Source organism: Pygoscelis adeliae, unplaced genomic scaffold (assembly GCF_000699105.1).
Source record: "Pygoscelis adeliae isolate BGI_AS28 unplaced genomic scaffold, ASM69910v1 Scaffold262, whole genome shotgun sequence".
Classification (NCBI taxonomy): Eukaryota; Metazoa; Chordata; class Aves; order Sphenisciformes; family Spheniscidae; genus Pygoscelis; species Pygoscelis adeliae.
The window spans coordinates 1713218-1726070 of NW_008824184.1; the positions used below are offsets into that span (position 1 = coordinate 1713218).

General features: G+C 40.2%; 1 protein-coding gene across 1 annotated transcript in view; it reads left to right on the forward strand.

The window, feature by feature from the left end:
- HECTD4 (HECT domain containing E3 ubiquitin protein ligase 4) overlaps positions 1–12853 on the forward strand; it is a 65777-nt gene that overhangs the window by 46013 nt on the left and 6911 nt on the right. The window contains 13 exon segments of the mRNA XM_009334449.1: positions 8–99; positions 309–514; positions 1481–1660; positions 1972–3275; positions 5000–5207; positions 6062–6285; positions 6366–6517; positions 6725–6831; positions 7733–7856; positions 8651–8841; positions 9448–9594; positions 10754–10873; positions 11016–11171. Of these exon segments, the coding sequence (XP_009332724.1) occupies positions 8–99; positions 309–514; positions 1481–1660; positions 1972–3275; positions 5000–5207; positions 6062–6285; positions 6366–6517; positions 6725–6831; positions 7733–7856; positions 8651–8841; positions 9448–9594; positions 10754–10873; positions 11016–11171 (3211 nt within the window).

The window sequence follows — 12853 nt, forward strand, 5'->3', positions numbered from 1 at the left end:
CCCAATTTCAGAATCCAAAGTCAATATGGATGTTAATTTTCCTGGGGCTGCATTTGTAATTGTGTCCTGTAAGGAAAGTCAGTCTGGATTCCGCAAAGAGTAAGTAATTGAGGGACCAAGGGCAAAGATTGCCGCTGAGCCTCTGAACCCCGAGTATGTAGTTGCTCATATTTTTAGATTTTTCTCTTCTCAGAGATTCATTTTGTGGGTGGTGGGATACATACTGCAGTGTTTCATCTTTCTGTGATTGGGTGGGATTTTTAGTAGCTAGTTACAGTCTAACCAAACTGTTCTTGCTCTTTTATTAGTTCATCCCTGTATAAAGCTCCTTGGGCTCGAGTGCTTGTCTACGGGCTCGGGCATAAAGTTAAAAGGAATGGTCAGTTAAACCTAATTGAAGCAGTGTGCTATCCTCGAGATGCCTCCCCAACCAACACAGGCCTAACACCTCCCCCAACAACGAATCAGTACCCTTCAGTGATCACCCCTACGGACAAGGTCCACATCAAACTAGGTAAAAATAAAATATATAATAAAAAACAATTAAAAAACCTTTTTAGCTGTCTTTTCAGAAGTGAGATAAGCATCATCATTGCCTCTGTAAGACCTTCCTACATTGTCACCAGTCCTACCATTGGTTATGACAGTGTTTTTGTACAAGGTATTAAGAAATGTGTCCTAGCAGAAATATGCAATCATTCTTAAGCAAGAAAGCATGGTTTTATAAATGTTGGAAGCTATCTGACTCTGATTTTGTTAGTTCTGTTAAATCTGTCAAGATCTGCTTTTTTTCCTGATTTTTTGTGTTCCAGGAGTTCACAAAGCAGTGTGTTTGAATATTTCTGCAGTGTTCAAGTTGGTGCTATTGCTGTTTGAGATGCTGTGTTTCAGATTGAGATTAATTTTTTTTTTTTGCTTTTGTAGGTGACTGTAGGGCCCTTTAATATGCAGGGTAATATATATGCAGTATAGTAATACATAGGTCATCCCAGCTTCTCAAGCAAGAGCAATCGTTAATATTCTTTTTACTCTTCCAGCCTAAGGGAGAGACAGTGATTTATGTAAAGCAGTGAAGGTGACTTGAGTGCAGTAAGCTCTTAAAAACTTTCTATTGGAGGTCCTTAAGTTCTTTTGCAGAACTACAGCATCTCTGATGTTTTTCTCAATACTGATCAGACACATCATACTACAAATAAATGGTTTTGTGAAAGTCCTGTATGTATTTAGATATGTACAGGCTAAAAATAGTTCTATTTCATGTGCCATGTAAAGAAAATGTTATCTGTACATTTATAATTATAGATTATATCAACTTATTACAGATAAACATTCCTTATTTGTTTATTACAAGGTACTTAATAGAGAAAATTCTTGCTTAGCATAAATTTAGCCTCAAAAAAATCCTAAAAGATATGTTACTACTTTTACTTTACAAATGCCCAGAGTCATGATAAGTATTTTCTCTGACCATTTTGCTTAGGAGTATCTCCTCCTCCTGGAGCTGTGTTGGTCTTGCATTCTCTTCCCCTTGAATTCCCCCTGGCAATGGCATTCACAGAACAGCTATTAACTTGGAAATTGGAAGATGGGGATGGAAAATCAGAAGACGAACTGGATACTATTCCTGCTTCAGTTCTCTTGCAAGTAGTGGAATTTTTAGGTGAGAATGCAGTATTTGCTTAGTAACGAGTGCCAATAATGTGCTGGCTCAGATGGAGTGTTTAGGAGAAAAATTACAGTCACAAAGTATTTCTGAGCTCCTCCATTATATTGAAATTTTCTTCAAACTCCAGAAATTTTCTGTTGATACACACTTCTTGGAATAGCCTTCCTGTCTTTCTTACTGCTGGCATACAGCCATTGAAACGACCTTTTCTTATGCTTTTTTTTAATGTTACTGTTGCAACTCATGTTATAAAGCTACTAACAGTGAAATACTGCTGACTCCCGTGTCTTGCCTTCCACACACAGGGAACTTTCTCTGGACAACTGACATGGCAGCGTGTGTGAAGGAATTAATATTTCATCTCTTGGCTGAGTTGCTTCGCAAAATTCACAATCTGGAGCAGAAAAAAAATCCAGCAGGATTGTCGTCTTCTATTGCCCTTCAGCTAAATCCCTGCCTAGCTATGCTTATGGCCCTGCAGTCAGAACTTCACAAGTTGTATGATGAAGAAACACAAAACTGGGTGTCCGGAAATGCGTGCGGTGGTTCTGGCGTTGGAGTGGCTGACCAAGGAAGATTTTCAACATACTTTCATGCTCTGATGGAAGTCTGCCTTGCTGTAGCAGAAGTGACCTTACCTATCAATATGAGTGTAACAGCTAATGTGATGTCTTCAACAAGTGCCCCAAATCTTAGTGACTCTTCCTCCTCATCTTCATCTTCTCCAGGACAGACACCACAGAGTCCAAGCTTGCTGTCAAAGAGGAAAAAAGTCAAAATGAAGCGGGAAAAGACATCATCTTCAGGCAAAAGGTCTTCATCCAGAGCAGCTGAAACAGATGCTGCAATCCTCAGTATAGGAGGAAGCAAGCCTGAGGATATGTTATGGTTTCATAGAGCACTGACTCTGCTTATAATTCTCAGACACCTAACTAAAAAGGATCCACAAGGATTGGGTGTGACAAATGATGCTGTAGCAGATGCGTGTCAAGCATTAGTAGGTCCCACAGCTCATAGCCGCTTGCTTGTCATTTCTGGAATACCAACTCACTTGGAGGAGAGTACTGTCAGAAGTGCAATCAGAAAGGCATGTAATGCACATGGTGGAGTCTTCAAAGATGAGATCTACATCCCTTTGCAGGAAGAGGATCCCAAAAAAATCAAGGACAAAGCAGAAGGAGGAGAATGCAGAACTGAACTGGAAAAACCAACTGTTTCAAGTAGTGCAGACAGTTTGGATATCAGCAGCTCTAGCAGTGTCACTCCTGCCATGAGTGTTAGTGCTTCAGCGTCTACAAGCCAGGCTTCCCTCTGCAGCTCGCAGGGTATATCTCGGACCGTTAGTGATATCTCAGTTGACCAGTTTCAAGCTGGACTGGAACTGGCCATCCCACCAGGATTGCTAGAACCACATGTTGTTTCCAGCCAGGAGAGTTTGGATCTTTCACACTGCAGTACTGGAAGCCTTGGCAGCCTCGGCAGCCTCGGGGAACCACTTGACAATGTAGAAACAGCATCTGTGTCTGATGTTGGATCAATGTATACAGTCACATCTCTGGACAACCAGCCGCTTCTGTCACGGCCAATCAAAGGTTTTGCTGTAGTGGAGGTAATAGCCTTCAATCAGGAGAAGGGTGCCTTTTGGGTCAGTTTTTTCTGAAAGAATGAGATCTGATTCTAGTAACTTTTTTTTTAACCTCTGGCTTTGAGAAATACTGTACTTCTTGTGGTTTGTGTGTAACACCATGATCTGACTGTTAAGGAAATAGTGTGCTGTATGTTTTCTTCTGTAAAGATTCTTCTGCTTGACTGAGGCCACAACTTGAATGATGGAGAGTGAAAGGTACTGTTAGCAAAGTGCAGCTCAGCGTAGGTCTTGGGTGCAGAACAAATGTATGTCAATGTGCACGCAAGACTAAAGAGTCTAGGAGTTCTCAGCTTGGACAGGATGGCTGAGGAACACAGAACTTTATTCTCCATTGGCTTTCTCTCTATCATTCACAGTCTTATAAGCATTCACTGTCTCTCAAAGGACAGAGCGGACGTAGTGGAGTTACCAAGTGTCAATTTTAAATCAGAAGGAAGTACTCTTGCATGTTCCAAGTTGTAGAGCTCATTGCCGCAAGGCGTTGCAGAACCCAAGAGTATAAATGAATTCATAAGGGATTAAGTTCATGGAGGATGTGCAAATTGGTAGCTATTAAGCACAGTAGTCAATGCAGCCTTCAACTGAGGAAATCTTTAAACCACTGATTTCTGGAGGCCGAGAGAATATGTAAAGGAAAGATCTATTCATTTCCTCTTTCATGGAACTTTCTTCAAAGATTTGCTACTGGCCACTACTGGAGATTAATTTAGAGATAGGTGGCCCTTTGGTTTGACCCACAAGGCAATTATTTAATGTTTCATGACTACTTTTTCACATATTTTAAGCCATCTACAGATTCCTCTACAAAGTTACTTTAGCAGAGATGATAAATTTTGTTGATGTCTGGTTCCAAATTAATTTTTAAAAGCATTGTAGGTCATTGGAATTGATGCCAGATCACTCCAGGTTTTCAGCTATGCACAAGAACCCTTCTCTGTTGTTACACTGACGTCATGCTTCAGATTTATCAGAAGCTTGCAAAAGCACGGCCATTTCTGTTAGCTTGTGAATTTAGAGAGACATTTTTCCATAGTCTGGGACTGTATCAGTTTCCCTTTTAGAAGAAGATCAGTTTATTCAGATAGAAAATCTTCAGCTGCTATTCTTAAGCTATTAATTGACATGAAGACACCAGAGTTGAAATAAACAATAAAGAGTGTACAGAAAGCTGTCGGCGTATTCACATTGAAACCTATTCCAAGTCTGTAGCTGCTCTGATGATGATGCATGGTGGTTATTCTCAGAATCAAAGGAAGTTATTGTTCCTGTTCCTAATTTGTGTAGCTGAGACTTCAAGGCCTGTGCTAGTTTAGATATTTCTTTCTAATCAGAGAATTGAAGCAAGGACAGCAGTGTTGCAAATAGTGACAGGTTACCTATCTGAAACTTTCAACTTCTTATCTGATATTTCTAAGGGCTGTCTCTAGACTAAGAAATGGAATGGCTGTTTCAGAGCTGTGCCTGATTAACTCACAGCATGGTGATTTCAGTGGCCAAATGTTCTTAGAAAGGACGTTTTCTAGGCTGAACCTGAATTCCGGTATCAAATTATTCATGTAGAAGAATGTTAGAAGAGATGCAGTAGTGATTATCTACATGGGGAGGGGAGAAAACTTCCATTTATATGAATTTAAGCTAATTTGTTTTGTCAGAATTCCTGTTAATTAATTTTATTATTTGTACAGATAAGGTCAAGAGCTAAAATAGAGAAAATACGAGCCAGTCTATTTAATAGTAGTGATCTCATTGGTTTATCAAGTCTGGATGGTGAAGATGAACTGATGGAAATGTCAACTGAAGAGATTTTAACTGTTTCTACTGTAAATCAGAGTTTATTTGACACGCAAGGGAGCCCAGCACTAGAAGATTATTTCAATGATAAGTCAATAAAAGGTATGTGGTTTTCATATTGGCAAATACCTCACTTCTGCATCTTTTTTGGGACATGCAGATTCTCCTTGCTGGTGTAAATTCAGTATGGACTCACTAATTGATGGGTCACAACGAGGGGGAGCCAGGGAGTAATTTCAAAGCAAGTTTCCTCCCTCTCATCAGTTGGCAAGCAGCTATTTGCAATCTGAACATTGCTCAACTGTCCTCACAGCTACTCAAACAGTAAAAAAAAAAAACAAACAAACAAACAAACAAAAAAACCCCACAAAAAAACTCCCCACCAACCCAAAAAACTACTGAGTTGTTTAGTGACTTTTTTGAGAAAATAGCCACTGTAAAATTATGCTGGGTCTAACACTGGTAAATTATTAAAGTAGAAACTGTTCAAGTAGAACAGCTAGTAATTTATATTCTCAAACAACGTGAAAGCTATATAGACCCTAATATACCTGGAATGGGCTGGAATGCTGAATCAAGGAAGAGGGGAGGATAAGACTTGGAGGAAGTTCAGTTGACTACTAGTTCAATTGATAGTGTCGGTGTGTACCTACACAACATAATTTTTATACTGACATCATAAATAATCTACTTTTTCACTACCACTACAGTTACTCAAATAACAATGACAGTATGTGGCCAAAACAGGAGAAGGCATTCAATTCTCTGTCATAAATGGGGGTATTAGAGTGCAGAAAGGTCAGGTCTGCTAGTAGAATTTTTCTAAGTGATTTTCTCTCTCGGAACAAGTAGCATGTGATACTATATTTTAGCTGAATGCAAAATGTTTTTTCATGTTTCAAATTCTAAACAGTTGTCACGGTATTTTGTACCATATTGCATGCTTTTTTTATTAGGTGAGAAATTGGTTCCAGGTGCTCGGGAAGTCCTCACAGAAATATTTAAAAGCTGCATCCATTCTGAGCAGATGCTGAGCCTAACTCCAGCGAAACCCATTAAGGTTGCTGATATCTATCTTAGTAAAGAACAGATAAATTCTCAGACTCCTGGAAACCTCCTTCATGTGTTCTTCACAAATGTCCGCCCTCCAAAGAAGGTGCTAGAGGACCAGCTTACTCAGGTAGTGCTTTGAAGACTATTTTCAGCATCTTTTGTGTAACTTGAAAGCATTGGGTAATTACTCACTTTCTATGTTGAAAGATTTTAAGGAAATATGGTGTGCCCAAGCCGAAATTTGACAAGAGCAAGTACAACAAGGCGGGCAAAGAACAGCATCCAGTGAAAGTTGTGAGCACCAAGCGCCCAGTTACTAAACCACCTACAAAGGAAAAGTCTATGCTCAATAGTGTCAGGTTGGTGTCTTCAGCCTTTTGACAGTTGCAAAACACTTGATTTCTCTTTAGGAATCCAGATTTTTATTCCACCTCCCTCTGTATTTTCATATATGGTTTGGAAGAGGGAAATGCGACTTTGAGATTATAAAAGACCTTCAAGGAATGTTTTGGTTTCTTGAACAGACGAAAGAAAACTTTCATTCTAACATTCACTTTGTCCTTTAGCCGAACAGCCTTAAGTGAGAAGAAACCTACCGTAAAGCCAAAATCTCCTGAGAAGAGCAAACCTGAAGAGAAGGACCCTGAAAAGTCTCCCACAAAGAAACAGGAAGGTAGTAGCTGTATAGAATTTTTCTGTAGTATTACGTTGTAGAAAAAAAATGCATTTTTTGTATTGGCATGCTTTATATGATGTCATGATAGATTTGGTTTGTCTTTTTTTAATGAGGCTAACTTAATTTTTTAAAATAGTGATTTAAAATGCTGCTTTTATTTGTATATCTGTAAATCTGGACTCATCAATGTAAGCGAGAGCAAACCATGCTCATGCAATTCATGCAACAGTGTGCGTAGGCCACGTGAATACATTGGGTAGAGAACTGACTTCCTAAGAGGTATAGTTTCAAGGCTTTTTTTGTACAGTGGGGGATTAGGATATCACGGGCTTGAACTAGGTGGTTTTAAATCATGTTTCTCAACTTACATAGGAAAATTATTAAGTTACAAGAGGAAAATTGGACGAAAGAGGAGCTTCAGATGCCTCATAACTAGTCTATCCATGGAGGAGACAGCACAGCCGTGCCAAGACAGGGGTTAGTTCCAGGGTCTTGCTTGATATTTCTTTCTCTAGTCAGGTGGAAGAGTGAATAGACATGAGCTTGGACTCAGCTCTTCACTGTAGGAAATGCCAGGTTAGTTCAGAAGAGGGGAATTTCAGCATTCAGCCAAGTATGGATCCTCGATTCCTGGTTAGATACATTGGTGGAGCTATTCCAGAGGGCAGCTGGGGGATTTGTGTCCTTGAGAGGAAAGAATGAGTACTGTTTACTGAAGGCCTGGTTGGACCTGAATAGCATGATGTTTAGAACTACTCAAGAAAAGAGCCATGGTGGGATGGGTAGAACCAGGAGAAAGCTGGCAGGTAGCCACCTCATACACTGACCATTTTCCTGTGTGGTGTGTAGACTTTACAGTAAGTCATTAACTATTTGATGGTCGTATCTTTGCTGTCAGTTCCTGAGGAGAAGTATTTGACACTGGATGGATTTCACAGATTTGTGGTTGACCGATCTAAACAGGATATCCGTAGTGTGTGGAGAGCTATTCTGTCCTGTGGATACGATCTACATTTTGAAAGGTAAATTTTGCAAATCTTTTTGTAAAGGTGATACTGATTAATTGTGCTCACCTTAAAAAAAACTTGATCCCAAGTGTTCCTACTCCAAGTAGCTTTAATCAGTGTGTTAGTAACACGCAAACTTCTATCCATGGCTGCAAGGCCTGTACAGAAAATGGTTGATTTTCTTAAAACATGCTTTAAAAGAGTCCCTATGCTGTCAAAATGCACGTTCATGACTTTCTTGTACACAACATAGCTAACAAAATCATATGCCCTACTGTCCTTTATAACTTCTAAACTGTGTAATAAATTGGCCTGATGAGAATGGTAGATCTGTATGGCTGTCTCTGGTTTCCTTCCACGACAGCTTTCTATTCTGTGCACTGGGTAATTGTTTAAACTGGCAGTGTTGTTACTGGGTCAGTAGTAATGTAGAAGAGGGAACGGTTACTACCTTGTTAATGTTGCACAGGAAGAAAGTCCCTTAAATGAATCCTTATCTCCCTGTGTCAAGCCACAAGCTAATTGCCACATCTCCTTCCCCTTTATCCACTTCAGAGCGTAAAGAAGATAGTACAGTAAGTAAGCTTAATAGGCAGTTCCTTTGTTTCTTATTATTTAATAACAGTGAGGCAAGGTAGGTGATAAATCAGTTCTTATTCTCAAACTGGAATTTTTGTAATGAGCCAGCTCTGCTTAAGAAAAGGGGAGGGAAGTAGAACAAGCTAGCTGGTGTCGTGCTCAACATGCTCTTGGTAAGCAGTATTGAACTTACTTAGGTTTCAACGGGTCTTATGCCTTTTACATTTCAGGTGTGCCTGCATTGATGCAAGACATGCTCAAAAAGCGTCCCGGAAATGGACACTGGAAATGGATGTAGCCCTTGTCCAATATATTAACAGGCTTTGCCGTCACCTTGCAATTACACCAGCACGACTCCATCCCCATGAAGTTTATTTGGATCCAGCTGATGCAGCAGATCCCAGAATTTCCTGTCTGTTGAGTACGTATAGATTGTTTGCACAGAAGCTCTCCTCAATGGAAGAGCTGGGTAATGCTCCAGAACAACCTGGCTATCCCCCAGGTAGTTGGGACATTCCTTTGGAGGTTGCAGATTGGAGCCTCTGTGGGCCGAGGTGAACACTGAGTCTAGGTCTTCTCTCCCCTTGGGTGTGCTTGGGCACTGCAGTGCCTTTGGCAGCATTGTTAGAAATGCACTGCAACTGTTCTCTGCCCTCAGCGTACCTCCTAGATCAGGCTGGAGCAGGAAGTGAGTTTAGCTTGCAGGGGGAAGGAAGGTTGGATTTCAGTTCTGGACCTAGGCAGGCTTTAGTCACCTAAATCCTAAGTTCCTTTAAGAGGGTCTCCAGATAATGCACATTCAGTGATGATGAAAGACACTGGACTCGGACACCCAGAGACTCGAGATCCAGGAAGGAACATCATGGTTGTTCTTGCGTCTTCAGCCCTCTTGTTGGTGTGCAGGGATCAGGAGGGGCTGCTTTAGAAGGAAGCCTGTGTGGCTCCTGGACTGAATCTGCTGGGAAGATGGACTTTGCAATAGGTAGGGAATCTCTTTATCTCTCTGACTGGATGTTTCCCACCTCAGATGTTCCTGTTGAAAGTCTACGCCTACGGTTTGCACTGCTTCAGTCTCTCAATACAACGTTGGAGACGTTTTTCTTACCACTGGTGGAGCTTCGGCAGACTGAGATGTACGCTAATAGTATTGCTGCGTTACTGCAAGAGGCCAAAGGTCAGTTTCTCGGGGAACATGGTTGTTGCCTGAAAGGGTGCACTATGCACCACATCGAATTTCTTAGTATATTTTGCAGAAGATTTTAATGTGTGTATACACGTGACAGAAAGGAGAACACGGAGGGGAGAGGGAAAGCGAGATAGTGAGTGGTTTCAGTGTGCTAACAAAAGGCTTATTAGCTTCATTCTCAGCCCGATAAGCTGGCACAAGTCTGTCTGAGGTGGCAGCCAAAAACAGGCATTAACCCAAGGGCACTTCTCAGTGTGGGAGTTTTTTCTTTTTCTTGGTTTCTTTTTTAAAGGCGAGGGGGATTCTTGCAAGTAGTTAATAGACACTGTGCACCTTTCTTGACCACGGAGGGAGTTGGCCCATCTTTTCTGTCTGTGGGTGGCCTTCAAATGTGCCTTTATCTTCTTGGGGGTTTCCATAAATTAAAATTCTTTGGTAGTCAACAAGCAGCGGATCACGTGAAACTCCCAGGACATGTTGGCATCCTTGTTGTCATTGAAGTTGTAGAATTAGAGAGATCAAGAAAACACTTACCGTGCATCAGCATTTAAAATAGTTTTTACAAGGCTTCATTAGACAGCAAACAAGACAAAGCTTTAGGCTGTTACATTTCCCAAACTTCTTTTCTTCTGAAGAAGATACAGAATTCACCAAAGGTGTCAATGTGTGTACGTAGGCTTTTATATTGGCCCAGCTAGAAAAAAAACTTGTAAACCCAGTATGGGGAAGTGAGGAATGTTCAGAGATTTGTCTTCATAGAGCCCGTATTTACGGTGCAATGTGACAGCCCTGTTTTTTTATCATGTTTCTTGCCTCTAGCATTACTGTCAAAACATCTCGGATTTCTGAAAGCTATTTGGCAAAGTGTTTCTGATTTACAGAGATTCTGGTGGAGTTGCTAGGATCTATTTATATAACATTAGAATTGTGTTCATCAGTGTTCTAACCCAATGTGCTTCTTCCAGTAAACATTAACAAATACTTAAGGGTTGTTTTTTTTTTTTTTAAAAAAGGTGGATTAGATATCTTACCTACCTAATGAAGATGAAATTATTACTCTACTGTTGTCCATTAGAGAATTTCAGAAAATAAGATTGTAAAAGGATAGATAACTATACTGAAATATGCGCTTCATTTCTTTATTTAGGCTTAATCTTTTATGACACAAAGGTAACTGTAATGAACAGAGTGCTGAATGCCACTGTCCAAAGAACTGCTGATCATGCAGCCCCAGAAATCACCCTGGATCCCTTGGAAATAGTTGGAGGTATGGGAAACACTTATGCTTTTTGAAATTCATTTTAATGCGTTGCAAAAAGTCAGATCTGTTTTAACCAAGCTCACATGCTTATTAACACAAAATACTCTGAGTATGGGGATTTTATTTTTTTCTTTTGTTTTTTAAATAGGGGAGATCCGTTCTTCAGAAAATTCCTATTTCTGTCAGGCAGCAAGACAGCTAGCCTGCGTGCCATCCTCGCAGCTCTGTGTTAAACTTGCCAGTGGTGGAGACCCTACGTATGCTTTCAACATTCGGTTCACAGGGGAGGAGGTTCATGGAACAAGTAAGTCAGGATTACAGAGTTACCAGCGTGGGTGACATCAGGTACAGTCGTGAGAACTTATTCCAGGTGGAATCCAAGTTTTCACCAGAATGTGGCTCATGTTAACTTCAAGGAGCAGCGTTACCTTGTGGTGTTTGTAGTCCTGCAGATGGAAAAGTATGAAGCTTCCAAGAATTAAGCAAGCCAGATGGTTAATTTTCATATTTTAGCTAATACAGCAGGAAGTATGAGTGCCTGGGCATGCGACTTCACTAACTAGAGCAAGTAAATAAAGTAATAATAAGTTGTTTGAAGCATGAGGAGAGCATTTAGTAAGAATGTCTCTTCAGGTTGTTTTGATGTTTGGCCATGGTAAACCCAGCCTGTGCTGATAACAAAGATTATTTTTTTTTTTTTAAGTACTTTCTTGTTAGTAAAGAGCTAGGTAATGCTCCTGTGGTTTTTATTGTTAAAGTGATGTGAGATTGTATAGCCAATAGATTAAAATACCATTAAATACTAGTACAGGATACATTATCAAACGTAGCTGTTAAGGAATATGCAAGCGTTAACAATTAAAAGTGGTCACGCCCAAGCGAGGTGGTTTTGAGAATTGTTTTCAACTTGACATCAGAAGTATGAACTTCAGCTTGTCCCAGCCAAGCTGGAGAGATGGCGAGTGCGGTAAGGGTTTTGCTGCTTTAAAAACTGTCCTTAATTTTTGCAGTAAATAGTATTAAAATTGCATCTTGCTGACTTTTGTGAGGAGACGTACAGTATTTCTTGTAATAATTTTAGTAATTTTCATGTGAGTGGTTGAATGAATGAATCTCAAAGGAACAGACGTTTAAGTGCCCTGACTTCACCTAACCAGTACAGAGACAGACTCTTCATGACATAGGACTTCTGCTTTTCAACAGAAAGTGTTAAGAAATAATCTTACTTTATTAAACAAGATTATTATGCCTTCTCTTCTCTGGATACTGTATTTTAATTTGTGAGGTTTCATTTTGTAAGATCTTCTTTATGTGGATGCTCTCCAGCCCCATTGGATATTTACTTTCTCTGGGGGTGCTGGCTCCCTTGGGTGCTACGTGGGCTGCATCTACTCCAGAAAGAGACTTGATCTAAACAAGAGCCAGGAAAATCTTGCTTTGCAGATCTGTTGAATAATTGATAGGGTATCAAGGCAAATATCAGCTGTGTGTCAAAGAAGAAAATTGATCGCTGCTATCTAAATTAATGCAGCCTGTGTACTGATTGTAATAGGTCCTTTTTGGAGATTCACGGGGTTATATGGAGTTAGAGAAAAGCCCGAAATGCTCTTCTCGTATTACCTCCTAGCGTCATCTATCAAATTGGGTGAAGGAAAATTCTTGTGAGTGTGCACCTCTTAGCTGAACAAAGGGCTCCTTGATGTCTTCTCTCAAGGGGAATTCTTTTCTTTTTAAGTTCTGTGGTGGTTATTGACAGGATCTATAAAGAGATAAATGTTATGTCCACAGCTCAGCATCTGTAATGATTTCTGATGCGTTGCCTCACTGCTTTTAGCTGTGGCAATGCCCCGTCGTTATGAAGACAGCACCATTCATCTTCTAATCAAGTAATGAATTCCATTTGCAGACCAACTGGTGTAACAAATGTTTGTGCTAGTCTTACATGTAGAGTGCTGGAAGACAAAGCAGACTGAAGAATTCAGCAGG